This window comes from Sapajus apella, unplaced genomic scaffold, assembly GCF_009761245.1.
Source record: "Sapajus apella isolate SASKATOON/1434 unplaced genomic scaffold, GSC_monkey_1.0 scaffold126, whole genome shotgun sequence".
Lineage (NCBI taxonomy): Eukaryota > Metazoa > Chordata > Mammalia > Primates > Cebidae > Sapajus > Sapajus apella.
In genome coordinates this window covers 2,159,316-2,187,165 of record NW_022437066.1, presented here as the reverse complement: position 1 = coordinate 2,187,165, position 27,850 = coordinate 2,159,316, and the positions used below count along the sequence as shown (strand labels likewise).

At 46.5% G+C, this 27,850-nt stretch overlaps 1 protein-coding gene across 5 annotated transcripts in view; it reads right to left on the bottom strand.

Annotated features, from left to right (window-relative positions):
• The window catches only part of CAMSAP1 (calmodulin regulated spectrin associated protein 1), an 88,458-nt gene extending 71,752 nt beyond the window's left edge, over nt 1–16,706 (bottom strand). For 3 of the 5 annotated variants that reach the window (XM_032261918.1, XM_032261917.1, XM_032261920.1), the window contains exon 1: nt 16,532–16,706. In XM_032261918.1, coding sequence (XP_032117809.1) covers nt 16,532–16,691 — 160 coding nt within the window. In that variant the 5' untranslated portion in view covers nt 16,692–16,706. Of the gene's footprint in view, nt 1–15,381; nt 16,110–16,531 lie in introns of those variants that run through there. The other 2 variants (XM_032261919.1, XM_032261921.1) reach the window with 2 other exon arrangements.
• Nucleotides 16,707–27,850: the final 11,144 nt, after the last annotated feature.

The following is a 27,850-nucleotide window of genomic DNA, read 5'->3' as shown; positions in this document are numbered from 1 at the left end:
AAAACAAAATCAACATTATCCAAAGAACTTTAACAGGACCCAGAAACCAGTCTCACAGCATGATGTTCAAAACGTCCAGAGCCCAATCCATGATTATTCAACAAAGAGCCAGGAAAATGTGACCAATTTTCAAGGGAAAAGACAACCAACAGAGGCCAACCCCAAAATGACCCAGATGTTAGTTATCAAAGACTTTAAAGCAGCTATTATAAGTTCCATGAGGTAAAGCTACACACTCTTAAAATACATGAGACGACAGAAGTTCTTAGCAGAGAAATTAAAAACTAGAACGAAAATTTCAGAACTAAAAAGTACAACAACAACATAAAATTCACTGGATGGCTCTTTCCCATCCTGCAAGATGGCGGGTGAAGAAGGTGAGAAGCCGGATACTAAAGAGAAGAAACCCAAAGCCAAGAAGGCTGATGCTGGTGGCAAGGTGAAAAAGGGTAACATCAAGGCTAAAGAGCCCAGGAAGGGGAAGGCCCATTGCAGCTGCAATGCTGTCCTTGTGAGAGGAATTAGCAAGTATTCTCGATTCCACATATTCCAGAAAGGCCATGTAGAAGAGAAAGTACTCAGCCACTAAATCCAAGGTTGAAAAGAAAAAGGAGAAGATTCTTGCAACTGTGACAAAACCAGTTGGTGGTGACGGAAACGGCAGTCCCTGGGTGGTTAAACTTTGCAAAATGTCCAGCTATCCTACTGAAGATGTGCCTCGAACGCTGTTGAGCCACGGCAAAAAACCCTTCAGTCAGCACGTGAGAAAACTGCGAGCCAGCATTACCCCCGGGACACTCTGATCATCCTCAGTGGACGCCATAGGGGCAAGAGAGTGGTTTTCCTGAAGCAGCTGGCTAATAAGTTGTTACTTGTGACTCCGCCTCTGGTCCTCGATCAAATTCCTCTACAAAGAACACACCAGAAATCAGTCACTGACACCTCAAGCAAAACTGATTATCAGTAATGCAAAAATCCCAAAACATCTTACTAATGCTTACTTCGAGCAGCCGCAGCTGCGGAAGCCCAGACACCAGGAAGGTGAGATCTTCAACACAGGAAAAGAGAAATATGAGATAACAAAGCAGCACAAGATTGATCAGAAAGCTGTGGACTCAAATCTTACCAAAAATCAAAGCTACTCCTCAGCTCCAGGGCTACCTGCAATCTGTGTTTGCCCTGACAAATGGAATTTATCCTCACAATTTGGTGTTCTAAATGTCTTAAGAACCTAATTAAATAGCTGACTACAAAAAAAACATTCACTGGATGGGCTCAACAGAAGAATGGCGATGACAGAGGAAGACAGTGAATCTGAAAGCAGATCAACAGAAACAATCCAATCTGAAGAACAGAGAGAAGAAACTGATGTGATACAATGACAAGTCTTCAAGGAGTATGAGACACCAGCAAAAGTTCCAACACTTGTATCAGTAGAGAAAAGATTGGTGCCAAAAAGTATGTGAATAAATATGACCCAAATCTGGTGAAAGACACCAATTTACAGGCTCGGGAAGCCTAGAAAACCCCAAACAGAATAAACTCAAAGAAAACCATGTGCAGACACTTCATAAGAAATTGCTAAAAACCAAATGTGACGACACAGGCCCACAGGACCCTAAAACTTAAGGTACCGGCCATAGACTTTAAGTTACCATGCTTCAAACAATTGAAATTTTTGGCAGAAAAGTGGAAATTACAAAAAATCAAAAGAAAAAAGAATTTGACATATTAAAAAAAGAACAAAATAGGCTGCGTGTGGGGGCTCACACCTGAATCCCAGCACTTTGGAAAGCTAAGGTAGGCAGACCATTTGAGCCCAGGAAACCAGCCTGGGCAACGTAGCAAGACCAGATCTCTATAAGTAAATTTTTCAAAAGAACAAATCAGAAATTCTAGGCTAGGCACAGTGGCTCACATCTATAATCTCAAAACTTTGAGAGGCCAATGTAGGAGGATCGTTTGAGTTCAGGAGTTTGAGACCAGCCTAGGCAACACAGTGAGACCCTATCTCCACAAAAAAGTTTTAAAAATTAGGTGGGCAAAGTAGAACCTGCCTATTGTCCCTGCACCTCAGGAGGCCAAGGCTAGAGGATCACTTGAGCCCAGGATTTCTACAGTGAGCCATGATTGTGCCACTGCACTTCAACCAGGGAGACAGAATAAGATGTGGTTGAAAGAAGAAAAGGGGGAGGGGAAGGGAGAAAGGGAGAGGAAGGGGAGAAAGGGAGGGGAAGAGAGAAAAGGAGTGGAGGGAAGAAAGGGAGGGAGGTAAAAAAGGGAGGGGAGGGGAAAGGAGGGGGGAAGGAGAGGAAGGGGGGAGACGAGGGCGGGGGAAGAGGAGGGAAGGGGGAGAGGAGAGGAGGAGGAGGGGGGAAGGGGAGAGAAAAGAAAAGGAAAATAGAAGAAACAAAGATTACAGAACACAAAAACATATTCAATTTAACTATATAATGGACCAATGAACAGCAGATTAGATAGAGATAAGAGAATTAAAACATCTTGAATGAAGAACAATGAGACAGAAGAATGGAAATTATACTAGAGAAGATAAATAACAGACACTGTGCCACTGAAATGTAACTGGAGGCCCAAGGAGAGAAAAAAATGGGCAAAAACAGTAGTTAAACACGTAATGTATGAGAATCTTGCAATACTTGTAAAATTCATGAAACCATAGTCTCAAGAAACACCAGAAAATGCCAGCAAGATTCAAAAAAAAAAAAAAAAAAAAGACATCCACAGACCAAAGAATTCACAGTAATACTGATGAAATCCAAAGACAAAAGGAAGATTTTTCAAGGAGCCAGAAGGAATTTCTGGCCAGGAGAAAATGTCACAGACTTGTCTCTCCCTGCTCCTCTCCTCTAAACATAACCATAAACCCAGGAAAGAACCCAAGAGAGAGAGGAGGACTCTGAAAGGCGGAAGAGGAAGGTAAACTGGGGCTTGGGGCCCCAGGACTGGCAAACCAACACAGCAACAGGGTACTCTTATGACCCCCCACCCAACAGGAGGTGACTCAGGCCCAATGTTTCCTGACTCCCTGCCTAGCAACAGACACAACCTAGGTACACTCATTCTGCCCTGGATGGAGCAGGAGTCCCACCTACCTTGCAAGGCGAGCCCAAGCCCTACTAACAAGGTGGGGACATCAGCAAGAGATCACCCAGCCCAGAAGCACTCCTTCCCCAACGGGTGGGCCTGAGACACCACTCCCAAAAGTCAGACACACCCTGTACGCGGGAAATCCTGCAGCGGGACCACCATCACCAGCAAACTCTCTTTCCCCACTGTCATAAGACCCCTCTGTCCACTGAGGGAAGCCATGCAGTTCAGGGGAGTGGTGGACACCAGCACAGGAAGCCACACTCCATGCAGCCAGCGGTGAAGGTGAAACGTTCCACCCCTCGGAGGCAGGGGTAGTCTAACAAAACAACCAACCAGCCTGGGAAGCTCTTGGTCCTGTGCACAGACACTCCTCTGTCCATCCAGAGGCAGCATGCTGCCCAGCCTGGGAAGCTCCTTCTGCCCTCGAGCAACATCAGCAGGGACCCATGGGAGCTCCAGGGGAGGAGGTAAGTCAAGTGACTGAAATATCACCACAGAGGCTAGGAAGGTCAGACTATCACCAGAACCACAGTCACAGAAGTAGGACAGGCCTGCATGTTACACCTCAACAGGGTGACTACTGCTAAAATAAAACAATATCCAGAGTTTCCTAACAAAACAGCCAAAATGATCAGGAAGCCATCGGAAATGACTTCTTTAATCAGAAGACGATGAACCGGCACAAGCACCAAGATAAATCAAATGCTGGAACTATCTGAGAAGAATTTTAAAGCAGCTAGCATGAAATCACTCCCAAGTAATCACAAATTCTCCTGAAACAAAACTAGAAAATTTCAGTAAACACAGCCAAATAAAGAACTAAAAAATATAGTAACAGACATTTTAAAACTCACTGGATGGGCTCAGCAATAGAGTTGAGATCACAGAAGACAGAATCATTGAACTTCATGTCAGAGCAACAGAATTTACCCAATCTGAACAACAGGCAGAAAATACAAAGGAGAAAAGAACAGAGCCTCTGAGACCTAAGGGAGAAGAGGAACTAAAGATCCAAGGGTTCTATCACTGGAGCCCAGATGGAAGAGCAGAAAGAGTAACTGAAAGAGATAAAATATTCCCAAACATGCTGAATGATACAAATGAATGAAATGTTTTAAGAAACTGAGTGAACTCCAAATAAGACAAACCTAAAGAAATCTACACCAGGACACATCATGACTAAACTTCTAAAACTAAAGACAAAATATCTTGAAGCAGCCAGAGGAGAATGGCATGATACACACAGGGGAACACCAACTCCAATGACAATGACTTCTCATCTGAAGCTATGGAGGCCAGAGGAAAGTGGCACGCATTATTCAAGTGCTGAAGGAAAAGAACTGTCACTCAACCACAAATTCCATATCCAGCAAGATTATCCTTAAAAAATGAAGAGGAAAATCAAGACATTCTCTGGTGAAAGAAAATAAAATTTGTCAAACCTTAAAGAATGGCTAAAGGAAGCTGTCCAAACAGCAAGAAAATAACAAAAGAAGGAATCTTGGAGGGTCAGGAAGAAAAAATAATGGAGAAATGTAAGTAATGACTACCTTCCTTATGAGTTTTTTAAATGATATATGATGACAAAAATTTTAACACCGTCAGATAATCAAGACAGTGATATTTAAAAGTGGGGAGAGTAAGGGCAGCTAAATGGAAAAAAGATTTCTACATCTCACTTAAAACAGTAAAACAATGATATCAGCAAACTATTCTAAGTCACATAAGTATACTGTGATACCCAGAGCAATCACTAAGAAATTATATAAAGACATATGCCCAGAAACAATATAAATAAATCTAGATAAAATCCTTAAAAATAGTCAGCCAGTTAAGAAGTCAAGGAGAGAGAAACAGGAACAAGAAACAGAGAAAACAGAAAACAATAAAATGTCAGACTCAACTCCGAATATAGCAATAGTAATTGTTAACAATATAATGTTATTAATAAATGTAAATACTCTACACCAATCAAAACAGACTGGTACAGAGTAGATTAAAAAACATGACATCATTACAGGCTCTTTACCAGAAACACACTTCAAATTCAACAGCTTAAGAAGGTTAAAAACTAAAAGGAAGGAAAACGATACCCCAAGAACATACTCTTTTTACTCCCACCCCCCACGCCCACCCAGCAATACTTTTTAAAAAATAAAGCACAACTACATTAATAAAGTAAAAAAAAATTATGAGAGGCAAAAAGGGACATTATATAATGATAGAAGGATCAATCTACCAGAAAGACGTTAAAATTCTAAAAGTTTATGCACCTAACTATAAGAGCCTCAAAGTACATGAAAAATGTTGACACAGCTAAAAAGAGGCACAGACAAATCTACAAGTACAGTCAGGGACTTCAACACCCCCAGACGAACCACCAGACATAAAACCAACAAAGACATAAATCAGAACACAACCAACCAGCAGAATGCAACTGATAGAACACTCCACCAAATAACAGCAGAATACTCATTTTTTTTCCAAACGTCCATGAAACATTCAATAAAATAGACCATATCCTAGGCCATAAAACAAACTTTAACAAGTACAAAAGAAATCATGTAATACATGTGCCATGCATCTTAGACGACAAAAAGAAAAAAAAAGAATAGAAATCAAACTATGTTATCTTACCTTAATGAAATCATATGGGAAATAAGAAGACAAAATAGGAAAATCTCTGTGAACACTTGAAAATTACAGTCTGAAATCACTGAGGAGTGCTGTGGTCTGAATGCTTTGTATCCCTCCAAAATTCATGCTGAAACCTAATCCCCATTGTGGTAGTGTTAAGAGGTGGGGCCTTTCGGGGGTGATTAGGTCATGAGAGCTCCACCCTCATGAACAAGACTACGGAGGCCTGGGGGAGCCCGCCCCCTTCTGCTATATGAGGACACCCAGAATGTGCAATCTATGAGGAACAGGCCCTCACCAGACACTGAATCTGTCAGCACCTTAATCGTAGAATTCTTAGCCTCCAGAACTGTGAACAATAAATTTGCCATTTATAAATTACTCAAAGGTACAGCAGTCCCTTCTTATCCCCAAGGGATAAGCTGCAAGACCCTCAGTGGATTCCTGAAATAAAATATGTTTATACAGGGCTGAGTACTATACTTTCCAAAACACAGAATTTTTTTTGAGGCAAGGTCTCACTCTGTTGCCCAAGCTGGAGTAGAGTGGTACAATTATGGCTCACTGTAACCTCAAATTCTCAAACAATCCTCCTACCTCAGCCTCCTGAGTAGCTGAGACTACAGGTACACAGCCACCACACCCAGCCAATTCTTAACGTAGAGACTAGGTCTTGCTGTGTTGCCCAGATGGTCTCAAATTCCTAAACTCAAGCAATCCTCCCACTTCAGCCTCCCAAAGTAACCGGATTACAAGTGTGAGCCACCAAGCCTGGCCCTCAAAACACACTTCTTATGAGAATGTGAGATGAGAAAATGCCTACAAAATGAGATGAAGTAGTGTAGTGACCTAGCTTTAGGCTACTCCCAACCTTCTGACAACAGGTCAGACAGAGGACTATCTGCTTGGGGAGCTCCTGTATCATCAAGCCACGACATTGTCCATGGTGGGATGTCTGGAACAGAAGATACCAATGATTTATGAGGGCAGCATATACAGTGTGGACACGCAGGACGAAGGGATGAGTCATGGTACCAGGCAAGATGGCGTGAGACTTCATCATGCTATTCAGAACAGCATGAGATTTAAAACTCATGAATTATTTCCAGAATTTTCCATGTAACATATTCAGGCCACAGTTGACAAAAGGTTACTGGTAAGAGGAGACTACTAAATTTTGTTATAGCAGCCCAAATGGACTAAGACATCGAGTCAAAGTAGTTATCAAAGGAAATTGTTTAAAAAAATACCTAGAACTGAATGAAAATGAAAACACCACATATATGTGAGATGCAGCTATGGCACTACTAAGAGGGAAATTTATAGCACTAGAGGCTTATATTAGAAAAGAGGAAAGGTCTTAAACCAATAATAACAGCTCCTAGCTCAAGAAACTAGAAAAAGAAGAGCAAAATAAACCCGAAGGAAGCAGAAGGGAGCGTGGCAGGTATGGCTAGAAAAGGGCAACAGAAGAGGTCCTTGTGGGATGGAATGATCTGAACCTGGATTAGATAAATGTCAATATCCTAGTGCAATATTATACTATAGTTTTAGAAGAAGTTGCCATCAGGGAAACTGAGTAAAGGGTACCAAGGATCTCTGTCTAGTATTTCTTTAAAATGCAAGCTAATATACAATTGTCTCCAACTGGCCAGGCATGGTGGCTCCCGCCTGTAATCCCAGCACTTTGGGAGGCTGAGGTGGAAGAATCACTTCAGTCCAGTAGTTCAAAACTAGCCTGGGCCACAGGCTAGCGGATCCCATTTCTACAAAAATAAAAATTGTTTAAAGAAAAAAGATATATATACCAATTATCTCAAAATTAATTTTTTAAATTAGCCTAGGATTTTAAGATACCTCATAGAAAAAGATACTCAAATGGTCAATAAGCATATAAAAATGCTTATCATTAGTTATCAGAGAAATGAATACTAAAACCATGGTGAGATATAACCCACCCACTTAAATAGCTAAAATCAAGAAGACTGACATCGTCCAGTGTTGGCAAGGACACAAGGCAACTGGAACTCACGTACGCTGCTAGCCAAAATAAATAAGTCCCTTTGGAAAACAACTGGGCACTTTCTTAGACAGTTACACATATGTATCTTATTATTACCCAGTAATCCCAAGCACAGCTGTTTAAGATAAACGAAAACATCTGTCCACATAATGTTCACAGAAGCTTTATTCGTAATAGCCAAAAGCTGGAAATGCCCCCAAATAATCACCAACAGATGAACGGAGATATAAAACGTGAGCTAGCCATACCATGGAATATTATTACTAAGCAAAAGATCTACAGAATATGAATAAATTTCAAAAATACTATGCTAAGTCAAAGAAGTCAGATTAGATGCACACAGGAAACTCATCTGCAGTAACAGAGCAGGGCAGTGAAGCCCTGGGTGGGTCCCACTGGGGAGGGGCACGAGGGAAACTCGGGAGGTAATGAGAATGTTCTTTATCTTTTTTTTTTTTTAATTGCATTTTAAGTTTTGGAGTACATGTGAAGAACATGCAAGTCTGCTGCATACGTACACACATGGCAGTGTGATTTGCTGCCTTCCTCCCCATCACCTGTATCTGGCATTTCTCCCCATGCTCTCTCTCCCCAGCTCCCCACCCCCCACTGCCCCTCCCTGATTTCCCCCCGACAGACCCCAGTGTGTGATGCTCCCCTCCCTATGTCCATATGTTCTCATTGTTCAACACCCACCTGTGAGTGAGAACATGCTGTGTTTGATTTTCTGTTCTTGTGTCAGTTTGCTGAGAATGATGGTTTCCAGGTTCATCCATGTCCCTACAAAGGACACGAACTCATCGTTTTTTATGGCTGCATAGTATTTCACGGTGTATATGAGCCACATTTTCACTGTCCAGTCTAGAGTGAATTGGCAACCAACAGAATGGGAAAAAATTTTTGCAATCTACCCATATGACAAAGGGCTAATATCCAGAATCTACAAAGAACTAAAGCAGATATACAAGAAAAAAAACAAGCCCATTCAAAAGTGGGCAAAGGATATGAACAGACGTTTTACAAAAGAAGACATATATGAGGCCAACAAACACGAAAAATGCTCATCATCACTGGCCATTAGAAAAATGCAAATCAAAACTACATTGAGATACCATCTCACGCCAGTTAGAATGGCGATCATTAAAAAATCTGGAGACAACCGATGCTGGAGAGGATGTGGAGAAAGAGGAACACTTTTACACTGTTGGTGGGAGTGTAAATTAGTGCTCTTTGTCTTAATTGTGGTTGTGGTCACAATGGTTTAGATTCTTCAAACAAAACTCTTAAAACCTGTGTGCTTTACCACATACAAATCACACCTTGATAAAAATGGTTCTCTCAAAGGTGGCTCACATCTGTAATGTAGCACTTTGGGAGGCCAAGGCAGGAGGATATCTTGAGCCCAGGAGTTCGAGACCAGCCTTGGCAGAACTTGTCTCTATTTGAAAAAAAAAAAAAAAAAAAGTCTAAAACAAAAGTCTTTGCTTCATACCTTACAACGGCATTAACCATTGTACCCTAGCAGGACTTCTCTGAGCTCAGATTTCATACCTCTCTCCCCTCCTCAGAAACCTTCAGTGGTTCCCCAATGCCCACAGAGCAAATCCCCAATCAATCAGTCACCTAAAGCATTCTAAGCTCTGGCCTCGGCACTTTTTCCAGTCTAATTTCACCTTCCAACTCTGCGGCCACTACCACCATGAGGCCACCAGCCTTTCCCACATCGTGTGCACATCACACATTCCCCTCCACTTCCCACTGTTGTCCTTGCTTCTCTTAATTCATTCCCTTACCTCCATCTGGTTCTCAGGCACAGTTTTCACTCTAATGCAACAACCCAGATTCTCTCAGGGGAGTCTCCCTTACTGTACCCCTCCCCTGTTCTGCCAGTGGCATCAGCCCTTTACAGTGCCAGGCTCCTCAGCCTGTCATTATGGGTCTCTGTATATTCAGACACTTCCATCGCTACAGGAGGCCTAAAGGGGATACTAAGGGCCACAGAGTTCACAATGTAATGCCCAACTGAACTCATGTGAGTTTAATTTTTTTGAGACAGGATCTTGCTCTGTCACCTAGGCTGAAGTGCAGTGTCACAATTATGGCTCACTGTGGCCTCAATCTCCTGGACTCAAGTGATCCTCCCACCTCAGCCTCCCAAGTAACTGGGACCACAGGCATATGCCCAGTTAATTTTTACATTCTTCGTAGAGACAGAGTCTCACTCTGTTGCCCAGGCTGGTCTCAATCTCCTGGGCTCAAACAATCCTCCCACCTCAGCCTCCCAAACTGCTGAGATTTCAGGTGTGAGCCACGACACTCGGCCCCCAAGAGTGAGGGTCGCACTCTGTCACCCAGGCTGAATTGCAGTGGTGTAATCTCACTCCCAGGTTTAAGCGATTCTCCTACCTCAGCCTCCTGAGTAGCTGGAATTACAAGCACACGCCACCGTGCCCAGCTAATTTTTGTATTTTTAGTAGAGACGGGTTTCGCTATATGTTGGCCAAGCAGGTCTCAATCTCCTGACCTCAGGTGATCCACCCACCTCAGCCTCCCAAAGTGTGGGGATTACAGGTGTGAGCCATCATGCTCAGCATTAAAGATCTTTTCTACAGTGATAACAAAGTTATGAAAGTAGAAAAATGTTACGAAGTAATGATTGTAAATATTTCAGTAGTGTCAAGGACACCACTGTTCCCATAACTGGGCTCCCTATGACAGTCCAGCTAATCATAACTCACCCTTGGCCACTTCCCACACCCACTGTCAGCCAGTCCAGCTCCATGGATTCAGCTTTTACATCTGTTGGCTCCATCTATCCTTCCTATTCCCTCTCCAGACAGACAGGCAAGTCCATCAGGGCACAGTAAATTGACTCACTCACTCACTCTGGGAGGCCAAGGTGGGAGCACTGCTTGAGCCCAGGAGTTTGAGACCAGCCTGGGCAACACAGGGAAACTCCACCCCTACAAAAACTAGTAATTAATTAATTAACCGGGCCTGGAGGTACAGGCCTATGGTCCTAGCTGTGGTCCTAGCTACTTTGGAGGCTGAGATGGAAGGATCACTTGAGGCCAAGGCTGCAGTAAGCCGTGATCATGCCACTGCACTCCAGCCTGGGCAACAGAGCAAGACCATGTCTCAAAAACATGAAAAGACAAACAGGCAAGTCTTTGGCATTTCAAGCTTAATGACATCAGCTCTCAGACAGTACACCTGTCTATGGCCTCTACCCACTCTGACCTGCTAAAAACATCTTCCCAGGCTCACTCTCCCCCTACCTAAAAACCCTCCTAGGAACACATCATCAAAGAAATCCCCAGCCAACCTGAGCACTGTAAACGACCTGGCCCCAGACTATTTTCCAAACTAATCACTTACTATTTCAGTCCACAAATCCTCTGCCTCAACAAGGTTAATCTACTCAGTATACCCAAAGTCACCTCTCCTCTGCACAGGGCTGCAGCCAGCCACCCTCCCTCTGCTCTTGGGGGCTAACCATTCAACGAGTATTTGAGCACCCTGTACTGTGGACACAGCAGTAAGTGGGACAACCACAATCCCTGGCCTCACAGAGACACACACATAACTAGGCAGCAGGTAGTTCTCAGGACACCTCTGCAGAGGAAAGGTCATGTTAGCTGGACCAACCAGCAACTCCCACAATATTTAGTACCACCTAGCAGGTGCTCAGAAGCATCTGAAGACGCTCTGTAACCCCCATCTCAAAAATACCCAAATCCCTTGTCAAGAACAACCAAAGACGATATGAATATACAATCTAAACTCATAAACAAATAATCTCAACAAGTCATCACTTTCAGAAACGTGGCAATGTGCTTACAAGTGTGCTGCCATCAAGAGTAGGCTCTTTACACCAAGACTCCAGCCACTGCTGCCCTCCTCAGGGAGGAAGACACCATGGTTTCACAGCCAGTCTGGAGCTGGAAAGGGGCTCTGAGCACAGATTTCATTTTAACCAAAAGTCACTACAACGAAACAATATGGCGACCCACTAGAGTTGATTATAAAGGGGTTTTGCTCATACTATCAAGTAAGCAAACTGCAACTCTTCCTGTTGTCTATATAATGAAACAGCTGGTCCCTGAGATAGGGACTAAAACCCAGGCTTCACAGGCCACAGCATCCTCACACTGACTTCTTATTCCATAACACGGTTTCCAAATCAATAGTTTAAATTACTCTAGCAAGAGTGAGGGAACAAGGAGGAGGGACCTGACCATTCCTCCCAAAAGTGTGCCTCTGGGCAGGTCATGTGCTGTCAGTAAAGCCACAGGATGAACTTCTGAACCCTGAGCTCCCATCCAGTGCCCTAGGGTTCAGGGCAGCTCAGCTCTGCACAAAGAGAAAACTCGGCTTCCAATGAGCTACATGGCAACATCCTTGCAAATAGCTGAGTGCATGCTAGTACTTTCCCTGGGTTGTTTTTTAACAATGTCCACGAGAGATAATAAAAGCTTGCTCTCCACACTGTCCCCTGAAACCAAGGCCTAGATACCTCTGAGTTTCCTAAAGGCACATATAAAATGCACAGTGGACAAGATCAAAGCCAAGACTGCACTTTTACAGACCAGCATGCAACGCTGAAAAATAAACGGAACTTAAGCCACCCATCTAAACTTCTCTTACCAATTTATTACAAATTTCACTCAAACATCACCACAAAACATGGTGACTAAGCAGGTTCTGTGCCTTCTTATAGATATTTTTAAGCGAACAATTTTCAACATGTCCAGTATATTATTCCTAAAAAAATAATGAAAACACTGTCAATGAAACAAGAGAGTTACCAAAAGAAAGGCAGGGGGATCTAAAAATAAAAGCCCAAGACAGCCCGCAATTCTTGGCTGTGGCCCCAGAGAAGAATGAAACTGGAGGAACTGTTTCTGCACAGCCATATGCCACAAGGCCTCGCCAAGGGCAAGCTCTCCTGAGGCTACCCACTTACTACAATGGCAGACTAGTGGCCCCAGAGACACCAAGAATCTCCAAAGGCAAATGCAAAGCAAGACAGCAGGCAGGCCTGGAGTTTCAGCATGCTTTCAATCCTTATATAAATGGAAGATGGGCTGCATTTAGCATCTAATGAGCTATAACAAGTTAAATATTTAAGCCACTTTCACCATCATACCCCCAAAAGTATTTCCGATTAAGCATCCATATAGAAAGAACCATGTCTGATTAACTGAAAACTAAGCTGCAGAAGTACATGGAGACATTCAAAAGAAACAAATGCTCCTGGGTTAGAACTGCTGCGGGGGCACCCACTCTATCCCACCAAAACCCTTCCCCACTCAGTCTCTTACAAGACACAACCACACTGGGTAGCAGTGAATCTCACACCCAGGCTGTGCCTCCTTATAACAACATAAATCACTTTAGCAGAGGTGAAACAAGTCTTTTGGTCATCTGAATTGGGATCTCTCAAATCTGTAAATTTAAGTAAAGATTCTCCATTTTTACACAGTTTTACACAGGAAGGCCAGGCATGGTGCCTCACACCTGTCATCCAAGCACTTTGGGAGGCCAAGGAAAGCAGACCACCTGAGCCCAGGAGTTTGAAACTAGCCTGGGCAAATAGTAAGTCCCCATTTTTACAAAAATACAAATTTTTAAAAGAAAAACCCCTTCTATACAAAAAATACAAAAATTAGCCAGGAATGGTGGTATGCCTGTAGTCCCAACTACTCAGGATGCTGAGGCATGAAGATCACTTGAGCCTGGGAAGCAGAGGTTGCAGTGAGCTGAGGTCACACCACTGCACTCCAGCCTGGCCAACAGAGCAAGACTCTGTCCCCCACAAAAAAAGAAAATTACGGCTCGGCACAGTAGCTCACACCTATAATCCCAGCACTCTGGGACACTGAGGAGGGTGGATCACAAGGTCAATTGTTCGAGACCAGCCTAACCAACATGGTGAAACCCCATCTCTACTAAAAATACAAAAATGAGCAGGGCATGGTGGAGCATGCCTGTAATCCCAGCTACTTGGCAGGCTGAGGCAGGAGAATCGCTTGAACCTAGGAAAGGAAGGTTGTGGTGAGCTGAGATGGAGCCACTGCACTCCAGCCTGGGCAACATATCGAGTCTCCATCTCAAAAAAAAAGAAAAGAAAAGAAAAAAGAAAAATTATACAGGAAGCTGAAGCAGGAGGATCACTGGAGCCCAGGAGTTGGAGATCAGCCTGGGAAACATAGGCAGACCCCGTCTCAACGTCCTGGACTCAAGTGACCTTCCCACCTTTGCCTCCGAGTCACTGGAATTACAAGTACAAACCACCAGCTGGGCGTGGTGGCTCACGCCTATAATCCCAACACTTTGGGAGGCCTCAGCGGATGGATTGCCTGAGTTAAGGAGTTCAAGAGCAGCCTGGCCAACATGGTGAAACCCTGTCTCTACTAAAAACACAAAAATTAGCCTGGCATGGTGGCATGCACCTGTAATCCCAGCTATTCAGGAGGCAGAGACAAGAGAATCACTGGATCCCAGGAGGCAGAGGCTGCAGTGAGCCGAGATCGTGCCACTGCACTCCAGCCTGGGCAAGAGCAAGGCTCCATCTCAAAAAACAAAATAGAACAAGTATAAGCCACCACACACGCTTAAAACTGTTTTTTTTTTTTTTTTTTTGTAATGACATATGCTCCCTTGTGAAGCAAGGTATAGAATGTAAATGCCCTCTGTCTCGGCAAAAATAAGTAGAAACCAGACCGCCTCAAATTGAGGTCTGATGTACGAAGGCACTGTCGCCCACCAGTAAGGAGCACTCCGGTCTCAGACCCTAAGATGGTATCCAGTCTTCTCCAGCTCCTGCACCTGTTTCTTTTCTTTGAATGGCCCACCTTTTTAATAATTCCAAAACCTGAAAGCCCATTTTAGTAACAGATTCTGAAATCATCATCTGATGAGTCAACAAGTATTAAAAAGCGATCTGGTACTGGAACAGAAACTAGACGAAGCCAATACTACCACAGAGAGACGCATATTTATTTCTGGAGAGCTGACAAATCCCATGCCAAATGCCAAAGCTAAATGCAAGGAAATAAAAATGCAGGTACCTTGTTAAAGAAATTGGAAAGCAAACCATGAAAGTTCTTTTTATGGCAGTCTAACAACCGCTACCTGGGCCCTCAGTCCGCTCCACATAGAAAATCTTAAAAACACACGCAGGAGTAAAACCTTGTGCATGGACCCCAGGAGCCATGGCCAAGAATGCACCGGGCTCCCCAGCAACTACGGGAGCCCAGCCAGCACCCATGAGCAGCTGCGGTGGACAGGCCTCGGTGAGACGCTCGACGGCAGTGGAAAAGAATGCAGAGAAGTGAAGATGAAGTCGGGAAGAACTTAAGAACCTAACGTGGAATAACGGATTTACAAAAACCAGTCTCAGAAAGAGACATCACTGTTAAAGGTGTAAACAAAGTAGAGTTAGTGGTGTGAGCACAAACAGCAAAATACAAAGAAAAGCAAAACAGTGACCAACACCAGGTGTGAGGCAGGTGAGCCCAGGCAGGCAGCAACGACCACGAGATACCCAGGCGTCCGCTCTCGGGCGATTCTTGACACGTGACTCAAATTTTATATATACATCTTACCAATTCCGTTCTCAAAAAATCATGTGAAGTCATGGATGTGGCAGTGTTTCTCCATCATTACAACACAAAAAGTTAGGTTCCATTGAGCCAGCAAACAAGCACTGTAAAACTGAAAACTGCTAAAAGAAAAACTCTTTCCCAGGGACTACCTACACAGTACAAACACCAGGTCGCAATAAGGCTATGTATTTAATCCCTAAAACTGACAAAACGTGTTTGTCCTTATGACTAACTCGAGTCTAGCTGAGGCACAGGCCACTGTCAAAAAGGGCAACGCCTGCTTAGCGTTTTCCAAACTGGTCACCTGAACTCTTCTCTGGAAGGGTTCTGTCTCCTTTAGCCTTACTCTAAAAAGAGTTATTTTTCACCAGAATAAAGGCATTTTTTTTTAGAATGCTTCAAATGAAAGGAGGATTACACAAGGGTTACCTTAATTTTGCACCTGAAATTAACAGAGAAGTCAGCCACTTAAGAGAATCACTAGGTCTGTCCTGTTCCCAGGGCGCCAAACAGGAGCGTCTTAATCCACTAAGCACATTAGGGCCTAACAAATTGGACTCGGTAACAAGGTTACCTAGTTCTTCCAAACAGGAATTAACCAAAGGGGATCATTATGATTAAGCACAATCCGCGGAATGCCCAGTTTCGAGCTGGGGAATTCAACAGCTGATGACTTTAAGTATCAAAACTCGTAACAACCAAAGGCTTGGAATCACAGGTCCAGCACTGGACGGTGCCCGGCGCGCTGGGAGGCGGCGCCTCAACGCGGGCCCGGGGTCCCCGCGGTCCCTCCCCGCGCCCAGGACCCCCGCGGTCCCTCCCCGCGCCCGGGGTCCCCGCGGTCCCTCCCCGCGCCCAGGACCGGGCAGCTCCGCTCCGCCGCCAACAGGAGGCTCGGGGCGCTCCCGAACAGGAGCGGAAGCCCCGACCCACGCCGCCCTCCGCCGCGGGGACGCCCGCTCGCCAGGTGACCGCGTCCCCACGCTCCCCGTTGCCCGGGCGCCGCCGGGACCTCGGAGGCGGCCCGGCCCCGACCCTGCGCGGACGCCGCACAAAGGCGCGGCGCGCCGACCCCGGCCCCGACCGCGTCCCCCACCGCGACCCCCGGCCCCGGCCCCGGCCCCCGCCCCGCGTCCCCCGCCCGGCCCACCTCGGCCGTAGGCCTTGGCGCAGATCCACTGCAGGTTGGCGGCGATCTTGGCGCGCGCCGCGTCGTAGCGGTCCAGGGGCACGAGGTCGGCGGCGCCGTCCGGCGGGGCCTCCATCTTCCTCCAGCCCTCGGCAGCGGCGCGGCCGCCCGCGTCCACCATCTGCAGACAAAGGGCTGAGGCGGCGGCCCGGCCGCAACAAAGGCGGCGCCGCCGCCCCTCGCCGCGCCGGGCCCGGTGCGCCCCGAGCCCCCACCCGGCCCCGCAGCCGGCCCGCCGGGAGGGGCGCCCGAGCGCTGCCCCCGCCTCACCTCACAGCCGCCGCCGTCGCCGCCCCCGCGATGGCTGCATGCTGCGGGCGCCGAGCCCGGACGCAGGAGGCGCCGAGCCCGCGGCCCAGCGAGGCGGCGACGGGAGGGCGCGGGCCGGGGACCCGGACGGGGACGGGGACGGGGGCGGGCGCGGGCGCGGGCCGGGGGCGGCGGCGGCGCGTGCGCAGCCCCGGGTGAGCGGTGGCGGCGACAGCGGCAGCTGAGGCGGCGGCCAAGAAGCGGGAGCGCGCTCACCGCCGCGGCCTCGCACAGGCGCAGTAGGCACCGCCCGCCGCCCCGCCCTCGGCCCAGCCCCGAGCTCGGCTCCCAGCTCGCGCCGGCCCCGCCCCCTTCCGCAAGCGCAGTAGGTAGCAACCGCCGGCCTGTGCCGCCCCGCCCCTTTCCGCAGGCGCAGTGTGTCGCCCCGCCCCGCCCCCTTCCGCAGGCGCAGTAGCACCCGGCCCCGGCCGTGCCTGCTCTCCTGCTCTGAGGCCTCCGCGCGGGGCGCGGGGCGCGGGGCGCGGCGGGTTGGGCGGAGTGGGTTCGCGGCGGGGACCCGGCAGAGCCCGCAGCAGCCCTCTGTCCGCGCCGCGCCTCCTCTTCTGGCCTGGCTGGCCCCCACCTCAGCCACAGCGGAGCATCCTGGCCGACAGAGCTCTCCTCGCCAGCGCCCTGGGGACCGCGTGGGTGTGGCCGGCGGCGACCTCGGCAGGCGACATTCCGGCGGACGGGCACCAGGTGGACCTGCCACGGTCTCCAGGCCCCATCCCGGTCCAGGGAAGGTGGGCGTTTGGACCCCTGAGGCCCAAGCAGGTGCAGCCCCGCAGGCGCAGCCCCCGGAAGGGGCGCTGACTTCGTTTCCCTGGAGCCTGCGTCGGGGTCCCGCACGGAGCTGAGAATGACGGGAACGCGTGAGAATTTGCATCCCGAGGATTTCGTCTGAGAACCTCACCGCCGGCATAGAGAACTGCCCCCAGGAGAGCCTGCCCACGTGCCGCCGGGAGAGGCCGAGCTTCCTGGGAGCAGGCGCCCGGCGCGGGGCTTCCAGCCTGTCTGTCCCTGGACGAGCCACCCTGTGCCAAAGGCGGAGCGTGTGTGAAATGCCAGGCGCCCAGAGGACCCAGGCAGTCATTCACGCAGCGACTCACGTGCTGGCTTCAGTTCAGCGTTGAGACCATTTGGGGCTGGGCTTTTTTGATGACTGATGTGATGCGTAGTTTTTTGGTTACTAATTGTCTTTACTTGTTATAGGTCTGTTCTGATTGTCTGTTTCTTTTTGGGTCTGCTATCTGAAAAGAACACGGGGTGGGCAGGGCGGGGTGGTCAAGGAAAGCCGTAGGAAGAGGACACTTATTTAAGCAAAGGGCAGCAGGAGGTCAGCGTCAAGGGTGAGGATATCTGCAGAAGTAGCATCTTGGGCAGGGGGCGAGAGCCTGGTGTGTAAGAAACAGAGCAGAGGCCCCAGGAGCAGGAGGGACTGGTGGGATATGGGAGGTAGGGGCATGGAGGGATGCAGGCAGGTCCTCCACAATTAGAACTGGGGCCCCTTCTCTGCAGGAAATGGGCAGCCATCTGAAGACTTTGAGCACAGGGAAGGATGTGACTGACCCTTTAAAAGGATCATTCTGATTCTTGAGTGAAGAACAGAGTAGGAACTGTCCGGAAGGAGGCAGGAGGCCATCCAGTGACAGATGGGATATGGAGTGTGACCCAGAAGGGTCAAGAGTGACTTCAAGGGCTTTTCTTATACTGATCTTGTATCCTGCAACCTTGCTAAACCCATTTATCAGTTCTTCTAGTCTTTTAGTGAATTCTTTGGGATTTTCTCTATACAAAAGCATGTCATCAGTGATTAGAGATCATTTTACCTCCTCCTTTCTAATCTGGATGTCTTTTATTTCTCCTCCTTGCCCTGGCTAGAACCTCCAGTGAGATATTGAATAGAAGAAGCAGCAAGAGTGGACCTCCTTGTCTTGCTCCTGATCTCAGGGAGAACGCATCCAGTCTTTCACCATTGGGTATGATAGCTGTGGGTGCTTCAAAAATAGGTTTTATCAAGCTGGGCACAGTAGCTCACACCTGTAATCCCAGAACTTAGGGAGGCCGAGGCGGACAGATCACTTGAGGTCAGGAGTTCGAGACCAGCCTGGCCAACATGGAGAAACCCCATCTCTACTAAAAATACAAAGAATTAGCTGGGCATAGTGGTGGGTGCCTGTAATCCCAGCTACTCAAAAGGCTGAGACAGGAGAATTACTTGAACTCATGAGGCAGAGGTTGCAGTGAGCCGAGACTGTGCCACTGCACTCCAGCCTGAGTGACAGAGTGAGACACTGCCTCAAAAAAAAACAACAAAAAAAAAAATAGGTTTTATCAGATTGAGGAAGTACCCTTTTTTTTTTTAAAAAAAGACAGTTTTGCTCTTTTTGCCCAGGCTGGAGTGCAGTGGCATGATCTCAGCTTACTGCAACCTCTGCCTCTCAGGTTCAAGCGATTCTTCTGCCTCAGCCTCCCAAGTAGCTGGGATTACAGGTGCACGCCACCATGCCCAGCTAATTTTGTATTTTTAGTAGAGACAGGGTTTTACTGTGTTGGTCAGGCTGGTCTTGAACTCCTGAACTCCAGTAATCCACCTGCCTTGGCCTCCCAAAGTGCTGGAATTACAGGCATGAGCTACTGTGCCAGGCTGAGGAAGTACCCTTCTATTCCTACTTTGTTGAGTGTGTTTATCATGAAAAGGGGTGGGATTTGGTCAAATGATTTTTCCGCATCCATTGAGATGATCATGGGGTTTTTTTCCTTGTTCTGGTAATGTGGTGTGTTGCATTAATTGACTTTCAGATATTGAAAAGATATTTATCCCCTGCAGTCAGAAGATAAATTCCAGTTGGTCATGGAGTATCTCTCTTCCTGGATTCAGTTTAATACTATTTGGCTGAGTGATTTTTTAATCCATATTCATCATAGATACTAAAGTTTTGTGGTATCTGTGTCTGGTTTTGGTATCAGGGTCCTTCTGGCCCCAACAAATGAACTGGAAATATTCCTTCCTCTTCTATTTTTTTAAAATTTTTTGAAAGAGTTTGTGAATAATTGTTGTTTTTTTTCCTTGAAGATGGGTTCGCTGTATCATCCAGGCTGGTCTCCAACTCCTGCCCTCAACTGATCTTCCCGCCTCAAGCCTCCTGAGTAGCAGGGATCACAGGCACAAGCCACTGGGCCCAGCTTTAATTATTTAAGTGTTTGATAGGATTCATCATTGAAGCCATTTGTGTCTGGGGATCTTGATTACTTGATTAATAATTCAATCTCTTTACTTGTTATAGGTATATTCAGATCGTCTATTTGTGTCTTTAGAGGAATTTGTCCGTTTTTGTCTAAGTTCCAGTGTTTTGGGCCTAAGCAATTTTAAGGACAAAGGTATCCCTAGCCAAGATGGGAAAGGCCAGGGCAGGGTGGTACAGGGGAGGGGTCAGAGTCTGGATGTGTTGCATCTCAGATGCCTGCTGAGCCCCCTCATGGAAACGCTGGTGGGCAGTTGGATGAGCGACTCAGCAGTGTGGCCCAGGTTGGGGGCTGGGAGGTATCACCACAGAGCCTTTAGAGCTGTGAGGCAAGAAGAGGGGCCAAGGAGCCATTGCTCAGGTGGAGGGGAAGTCGAGGCATGGTGCTTGGGCCTGGGGGCAGCACTTGGGAGGAGCCAACCTGAGAGGTGAGAGGCCAGGAGAGGGGTCGCCTTCTTAAGGCCTGGGGGCCTTAAGACTCAGATTTGGCGAGTGCGGATTTTGCGGAACGGTGGTGTATTAGTCCGTTTTCACACTGCTGATAAAGAGACACCCAAGACTGGGCAATTTATAAAAGAGTTTTAATGACTTAACAGTTCCACATGGCTGGGGAGGCCTCACAATCATGGCAGAAGGCAAGGAGGAGCAAGTCACATCTTATGTGGATGGCGGCAGGCAAAGAGAGCTTGGGCAGGGAAACTCCCCCTTATATAATACTGTCACATCTTGTGAGACTCACTCGCTATCAAGAACAGCAAAGGAAAGACCTGCCCCATGATTCAGTTACCTCCCACAATACGTGGGAATTCAAGATGAGATTTGGGTGGGGACAAAATACAAAAATTAGCTGGGTGTGGTGGCATGTGCCACCCAGGCTACTCAGGAGGCTGAGGCGGGAGAATTGCTTGAGCCTGGGAGGCGGAGGTTGCAATGAGTCGAGATGGTGCCACTGCACTCTAGCCTGGGAGACAGAGGGAGAGTCCATCTCAAAAAAAAAAAAAAAAAAAAAAAGAATCTATTTCTGGCCCAGCACAGTGGCTCACGCCTGTAATCCCAGCACTTTGGGAGGCCAAAGCAGAAGGATCACTTGAGCCCAGGAGTTCAAGACCGTTCTGGGCAACAAAGTAAGACCCCACCTCTACAAAAAAATTTTTTAAATAGCAGGAAGCAATAGTGTGCACCTGTGGTCCCAGGTACTCGGGAGGCTGAAGTAGGAGGATCACTAGAGCCCAGGAGGTCAAGGCTGCAGTGAGCTGGGATCGTGCCACTGTACCACAGCCTGGGCGACAAAGCAATACCCCTGTCTCAAAAAACAGAAAAAAAAAACTATTTTTGCCAGGGCAAAACAGGCTGACCTTCTTTTCTTTTTTAATGTTGAGACTAGGTTACGGTATCATTAGACATGATGAAGGTAGGGAGAAGGTGCTCAGGCACAGCCCCAGGAACCAGGGCCCAGCCCATGGGGAGGAGTTGGTGGGCACATTCCTTCAGGGGCTCCCGCCTGCCCGCGGAGAGCAGGAGGAGAGCTCACTCTGTTTGCTCTGCCATCCCCCTCTTGTTCCTAGAAACACCCTGAGGGTCCCACCAAGTGCACGTTGACTTATTCTACAGGATGAGGCCCCTGGACTTCTCACTAGTGAAGTAGTGCAGTGACAGCAAAGCGACCCCCGCCCCAAATATGTCCACATCTTAATTCCTGGAACCTGTGAATGTGTGACCTTACCTGGTGTCTGGGTTCTTTTGTGCCCCTATAGCAAAATACCACAGACTGGGTAATTTATAAACAATATAAATTTGTTTCTCATGGTTCTGGAGGCTGGGAAGTCCCGTGTCTGGTGAGGGTACTTCGTTGCTGTTTCCTCTGGAGGGAAGAATGCTGTGTCCTCACAAGGTAGGATGGGCAGAGGGGCAAGAAAAGGCCAAACTCCACTTTTATAAGAGGAGCCCTGGTGACCTAGTTTGAAATGGCCCCACCTCTTCTGTCATCACAGTGGGGACCAAGTTTGTTATTATTCAACCTAAATAACAAACGAGCTCTCTAAAAAGATTTATTCAGGAATAGAGCCTTGCAGTGTGAGCACACATATTACAGTAACTATGTGCATGTTCAAGGAAGACAAAGATTTTAAGGAAAGAAGCAGGAGAATTACACAATCATTTTGATATGATTGCCATTGACTACAGAGATTGACATCAAGGTGATACTGGCCCAAGGTTGGAAGGTAGCTGCTGGGCAGGTGTCCTTGCAGAAGAATTTTCTTGCGTATTTCAATGGCCTTGGTCAGACACGGTGGCTCACACCTGTAATCCCATTACTCTGGGAGGCTGAGGTGGGCCGATCACTTGAGGTCAGGAGTTCAAGACCAGCCTGGCCAACATGGTAAAACCCCATCTTCACTAAAAATACAAAAATTATATGGGTGCAGTGGTGCATGCCTGTAATCCCAGCTACTTGGGAAGCTGAGGCAGGAGAATCACTTAAACCCAGGAGGCAGAGGTTGCAGTGAGCTGAGATTGCACCACTGCACTCCAGCCTGGGCAACAGAGGGAGACTCAGTCTCAAATAAAAATAATGGCCTTTGTACAAGGTTGTGGTTTTTACAGTCTTTTGTGATAGTTTTTGTTATCAGGCATACAAACCCTCTCTTCATGGCCTTCCCTAGCTCTGTTTGTTAGGGTTTTCTTAACATTGGTCACTCTGTTTTGATTCTGACAACTTTCACAGTTTCCACATGAATTTTGGAGGGAATGACATCTTTTAAATTGTCACATCTGGCAAAAGGGACTTTGTAGATGGGATTAAGTGAAGGTCCTTGAGATGGGGGCTATCCTGCGTTATCCAGGTAGGTCCCATGTAATCACAATCATGAGAGGGAGGCAGGAGCTTCAGAGTGGGACAGAAGATGTCACCACAGAAGCAGGGATTAGAGGAGAGAAGATGCTGACTTTGAAGGCAGAGGAAGGGGCCACAAGCCAAGGAATGTGGCTTATTCTACAAGCAACAGGATGAGGCCCCTGGACTCCTCGCTAGTGAAATAGTGCAGTGACAGCAACCTGCAGTGACACTGGCCCAAGGTTGGCTTCCTCAAAGCCGGAAGAGGCAAGGACAGATTCCCCCACAGAGCCTCCAGAAGGAACCAGCCATGCCAACACCTTGACTATACGACAGTCAGATAACGTAGACTCTGACCTCAGAACTGTAAGAGAATAAAGGCTTGTGTTTTGGCCACTGAATTTGTGGTAATTTGCCATAGCAGCTGCAGGAAATGCAGACACATGGGGACTAATTACAGAGTTCCTTCCCCAGATACACTCAGGAGCATGTAACCACCCCAGCCTCCTAATGGAAGCACAGGTCCTGCAGAGAGGCCACACCTGTGCACCTGAGGAGCCAAGGCCACCCTCCTGCACAGGGCGCCACCCCTTGCACCTGCCCGCTCCAGCCTCTGCATGGCCCTTGGTCAGGGCTGGGTACACCAGCGAATGTTTCAAAGTAGAACATCCCTTAGTGTGCTGATTCTCAGCATTTTTCTTTTCTGGAAAGATGTGACAGAAGATGTTCATGTGTGACATGGGCCCATGGAGGTGTTTGGGATAGTCAACATACCCAGTAGGCCAAGAAGGTTGATACTGGGAACTGGAGCAGGAAAAAATACCATCTTTATCATCATTGGCCTTTAACCAAAATTTAACATTTTCCTGAATTATGAATCTAGACAACCAGCTGTGGCAGTGGCATCAGCAGTGTCCAGGACTCCACCTCCTACAGAAGTCATGGATGTCTCACATCACCATTGCTGCAGATATCACAGAATACCATTCTGCTCATCATTGCTTCAAAATTACCATAACTACTAGACTAGCTGCTCAATTACATTATTTAACACATTCACAAGCACATGCAGACAGACTTGGCGGCTCACACCTGTAATCCCAACACTTTGGGAGGCTGAGGCAGGCAAATCACCTGACATTGGGAGTTCAAGACCAGCCTGCCTAACATGGAGAAACGCTGTCTCTACTAAAAATACAAAATTAGCCAGGTGTGGTGGCACATGCCTGTAATCCCAGCTACTCAGGAGGCTGAGGCAGGAGAATCACTTGAACCCAGGAGGCAGAGGTGGTAGTGAGCTGAGATCGTGCCATTGCACTCCAGCCTGGGCAACAAGAGCAAAACTCCATCAAAAAAAAAAAAAAAAAAAGAAAGCAGCATATGCAGTACTGTGCCACCATTCAAAATTTTTTATGAGAGTATTTTAATTTCATTTTTAATCTTTGTAGGCATTAAAAGCATTATCTGAATCTTAAAAGTCCAAGATCTGATGGCTTCCTGGTGAATTCTACCAAACATGTAAAGAAGAACTCATACCAGCCCTTCTCAAACATTTCCAAAAAACTGAAGAGAAGGGAACACTTCTTATCCTATGAGGCCAGCATTACCCTGATACTAAAGCCAAACACAAGAAAAGAAAACTACAGGCCAATATTCCTTAGGAACACTGATGCAAAAAACCTCAACAAAGTACTGGCAAACAAACTTCAGCAGCATATTAAAGGGATTATACACTATGACCAAGGGCATTTATTTCTGGAATGCAAGGATGGCTCAGCATACCCAAAAAAAAAAAAAAAATCAATGTAATACACTATACTAACACAATGAAGGAAAAAACCACATGATTATCTCGACTGATGCAGAAAAAGCATTTGACAAAACACCATTTCATGATAAAAACCACTTAACAGGATTAGGAATAGAAGGGAACTGCCTCAACATAATAAAAGCCATTTATGCAAAGCCCACATCCGACACTATGCTCAGTGATGAAAGGCTGAAAGCTTTTCCTCTAAAATCAGGAATAAGGCAAAAATGTCCACTTTTGCCTTTTCTATTACGATTTAGCCAGGGCAATTAGACAAGAAAAATAAAAGACATCCAAATGGAAAAGGGAGAAGTAAAATTATCTCTGTTTACAGATTATATGATCCTTTATGAAGAAAATCCTAAAGGTTCCACGAAAGACTTGTTGGAACTAATGAATTCAGCAAAGCAGTAGAATACAAAGTCAACATGCAAAAATCAGTTGCATTTCTGTACGTTAATGAACGATCCGAAAAGGAAATTGTGAAAATTCCATATACAGTAGCATAAAAAGAATAAAACAAGAATTAAGGAGGTGAAAGACTAGTACAATGAAAGCTACAGAACATTGCTGAAAGGAATTAAAGAAGACACAGATAAATGGAAAGATATGGTTAAGATGTCAGTACTACCCAAAGCCATCTACAGATCTAATGTAATCCCTATAAAATCCCAATGACATTTTTTGCAGAAATAGAAAAACATCTTAAGATTCATATGGAATCTCAAGGGACCCTGACTAGCCAAAACAGTCTGAAAAAGAACAAAATTGAAGGACTTTCACTTCCTGATTTCAAACTTTCTACACAGCTACAGTAAGCAGTGTGGCACTGGCATAAAGACAGACATATGAACCAGTGGAATAGAATAGCAAGCCCAGAAACAAACCCTCCATACATGGCTAAATGGTTTTTAACAAGAGTGCCAAGACCATTCAGTGGGGAAAGCACAGTCTTTTCAGCAAATGGTGCTGGGAATACTAGATATTCACACACAGAAAAATAAAGTTTGGTGCTTACCCAGATAGAAAGATTCAAAATGAATCCAAGACCTAAATGTAAGATCCCAAACTATAAAACTCTAAAAAGAAATTAAAGGGCAAAGCCAGGCACAGTGGCTCACGCCTGTAATGCCAGCAGTTTGGGAGGCTGAGAAAGGAGGACCCCTTGAGCCCAGGAGTTCAAAACCAACCTGGGCAACAGAGAGAGACCCCATCTCTACAATAAATTTAAAAATTAGCCAGCTATGGTGGTGCACGCCTGTAGCCCCAGCTACTCAGGAGGCTGAGGTGGGAGGATCATGAGCCCAGGAATTTGAGGCTGCAGTGAGCCATGGTTGTGCCACTGCACTCCAGCCTAGGCGACAGAGCAAGACCCTGTAGAAAAGAAAAAAGATAAAATATAAACTAAAAGCTTCATAATACTGAATTTGGCAGTGATTTCTTGGATATGACATCAGAGGCCCAGGCAACAAAAGAAAAGAAAAATTGGACATCATGAAAATTAAAATATTTCTTGAATTAAAAGACACTATCAGCAGAGGCTGGGCATGGTAGCTCATGCCTGTAATCCTAGCACTTTTGGAGGCCAAGGCTGGTGGATCACTTGACCTCAGGAGTTGGATACCAACCTGGGCAACATGGTGAAACCTCATCTCTACAAAAAACACAAAAATTAGCCAGGCGTGGTGGCTCATTCCTGTAGTCCCAGCTGCTTGGGGATGGGGGCTGAGGCAAGAGGCTCATTTGATCCCAGGAGGCAGAGATTGCCATGAATGGAGATTGTGCCACTGCACTCCAGCCTGGGTGACAGACTGAGACTGTCTAAAAACAAACAAACAACAACAACAAAAAAAAACAGAGTAGAAAGGCAACCCACAAAAGGAGAAAATATTTGCAAATCATGTATCTGAAAAGGGATTAATATCCAGAAAACATGTGGAGAACTCCAAAAACTTAACAATAGAAAACCAAACAACATGGTTAAAAAATTAGCAACAGACTTGAATAGACACTTTTCCAAAAAAGATACACAGATGGCCAAGAAGCATATGAAGAGATGCTCAACATCACTAGTCTGTAGGGAAATGTGAACCAAAAACCACAAGAGACCACCTACCAGCCACTAGAATGGCTGCTACCAAAAAAAAAAACTAGAAAATAGCAAGTACCAGGGAGGATGTGGAGAAATGAGAAGCTCTGTGCACTGTTGCTGGGAATGTGAAATGGTGCAGCCACTGTGAAAAACAGCATGGTTGTTCCTCAGAAAATTAAACAGAATTACCATGGGACCCCGTAATTGAAAGCAGGGTCTCCAAGGGGTGTTTGTATGCCCTTATTCCACTTGGGTGGAAACAGCTGAAGTGTCTGTTACATACAGTGAGTTCCTCTTCGGAGGTTCTATTTTCCTCCTTGCCCCTAGTTACAGTTAACAACCTTCCCACCCGTCCCACATCTGTTTCCAATCTGTAACCTGTAACCCACATCTGTTTCTTATTTTGCTGCTGTAGACCCCACCCCTATTCCATCTGAAGTAGCCAATCGGGATCAGTTTAGAGTGTATGGTTTGACTTCAGCCAATGAAGACCAGACACAGTAGCAGGGACTGACTGCATCAGGGATAAAAACCCCTTTCCTCCTTTGTTCAACGTGTTCTCGCAGTGGCCAGAAAAGTGAGCAGCACCCTTCTGCAGAAGTAAATTTACCTTGCTGAGAAATCCTTTGAGTGCTTGTTTTCTTTGTGACTCCAACCTCTTTATTTCCAACAACTTGGGGGCTTGTCTGGGATTTCCTTTCGTTTCTCCTCTGGGGAAAGGTCCCCAATCATCTCTTGTGAGGAGATGCATCCCTCACAACTGCCTTGTTGTGGTGGCCTTGGGAAAGGGGATGACATGGCATGACAAATGGCCCTGGACACTCAGCAATGTGGGCAGAAAGGATCCTCACTTACCGTGGCAACCAGGTAACTGTGTGCACAGACCAAGGTAAGAAATGTTGCAGGGGCGACAAAGTATTTCCTTGGTGGTCGGGATATCTTGGAGGCTGAAAATGCATGAATGAGATGCACAATTGAGCCTCTAAAGAAA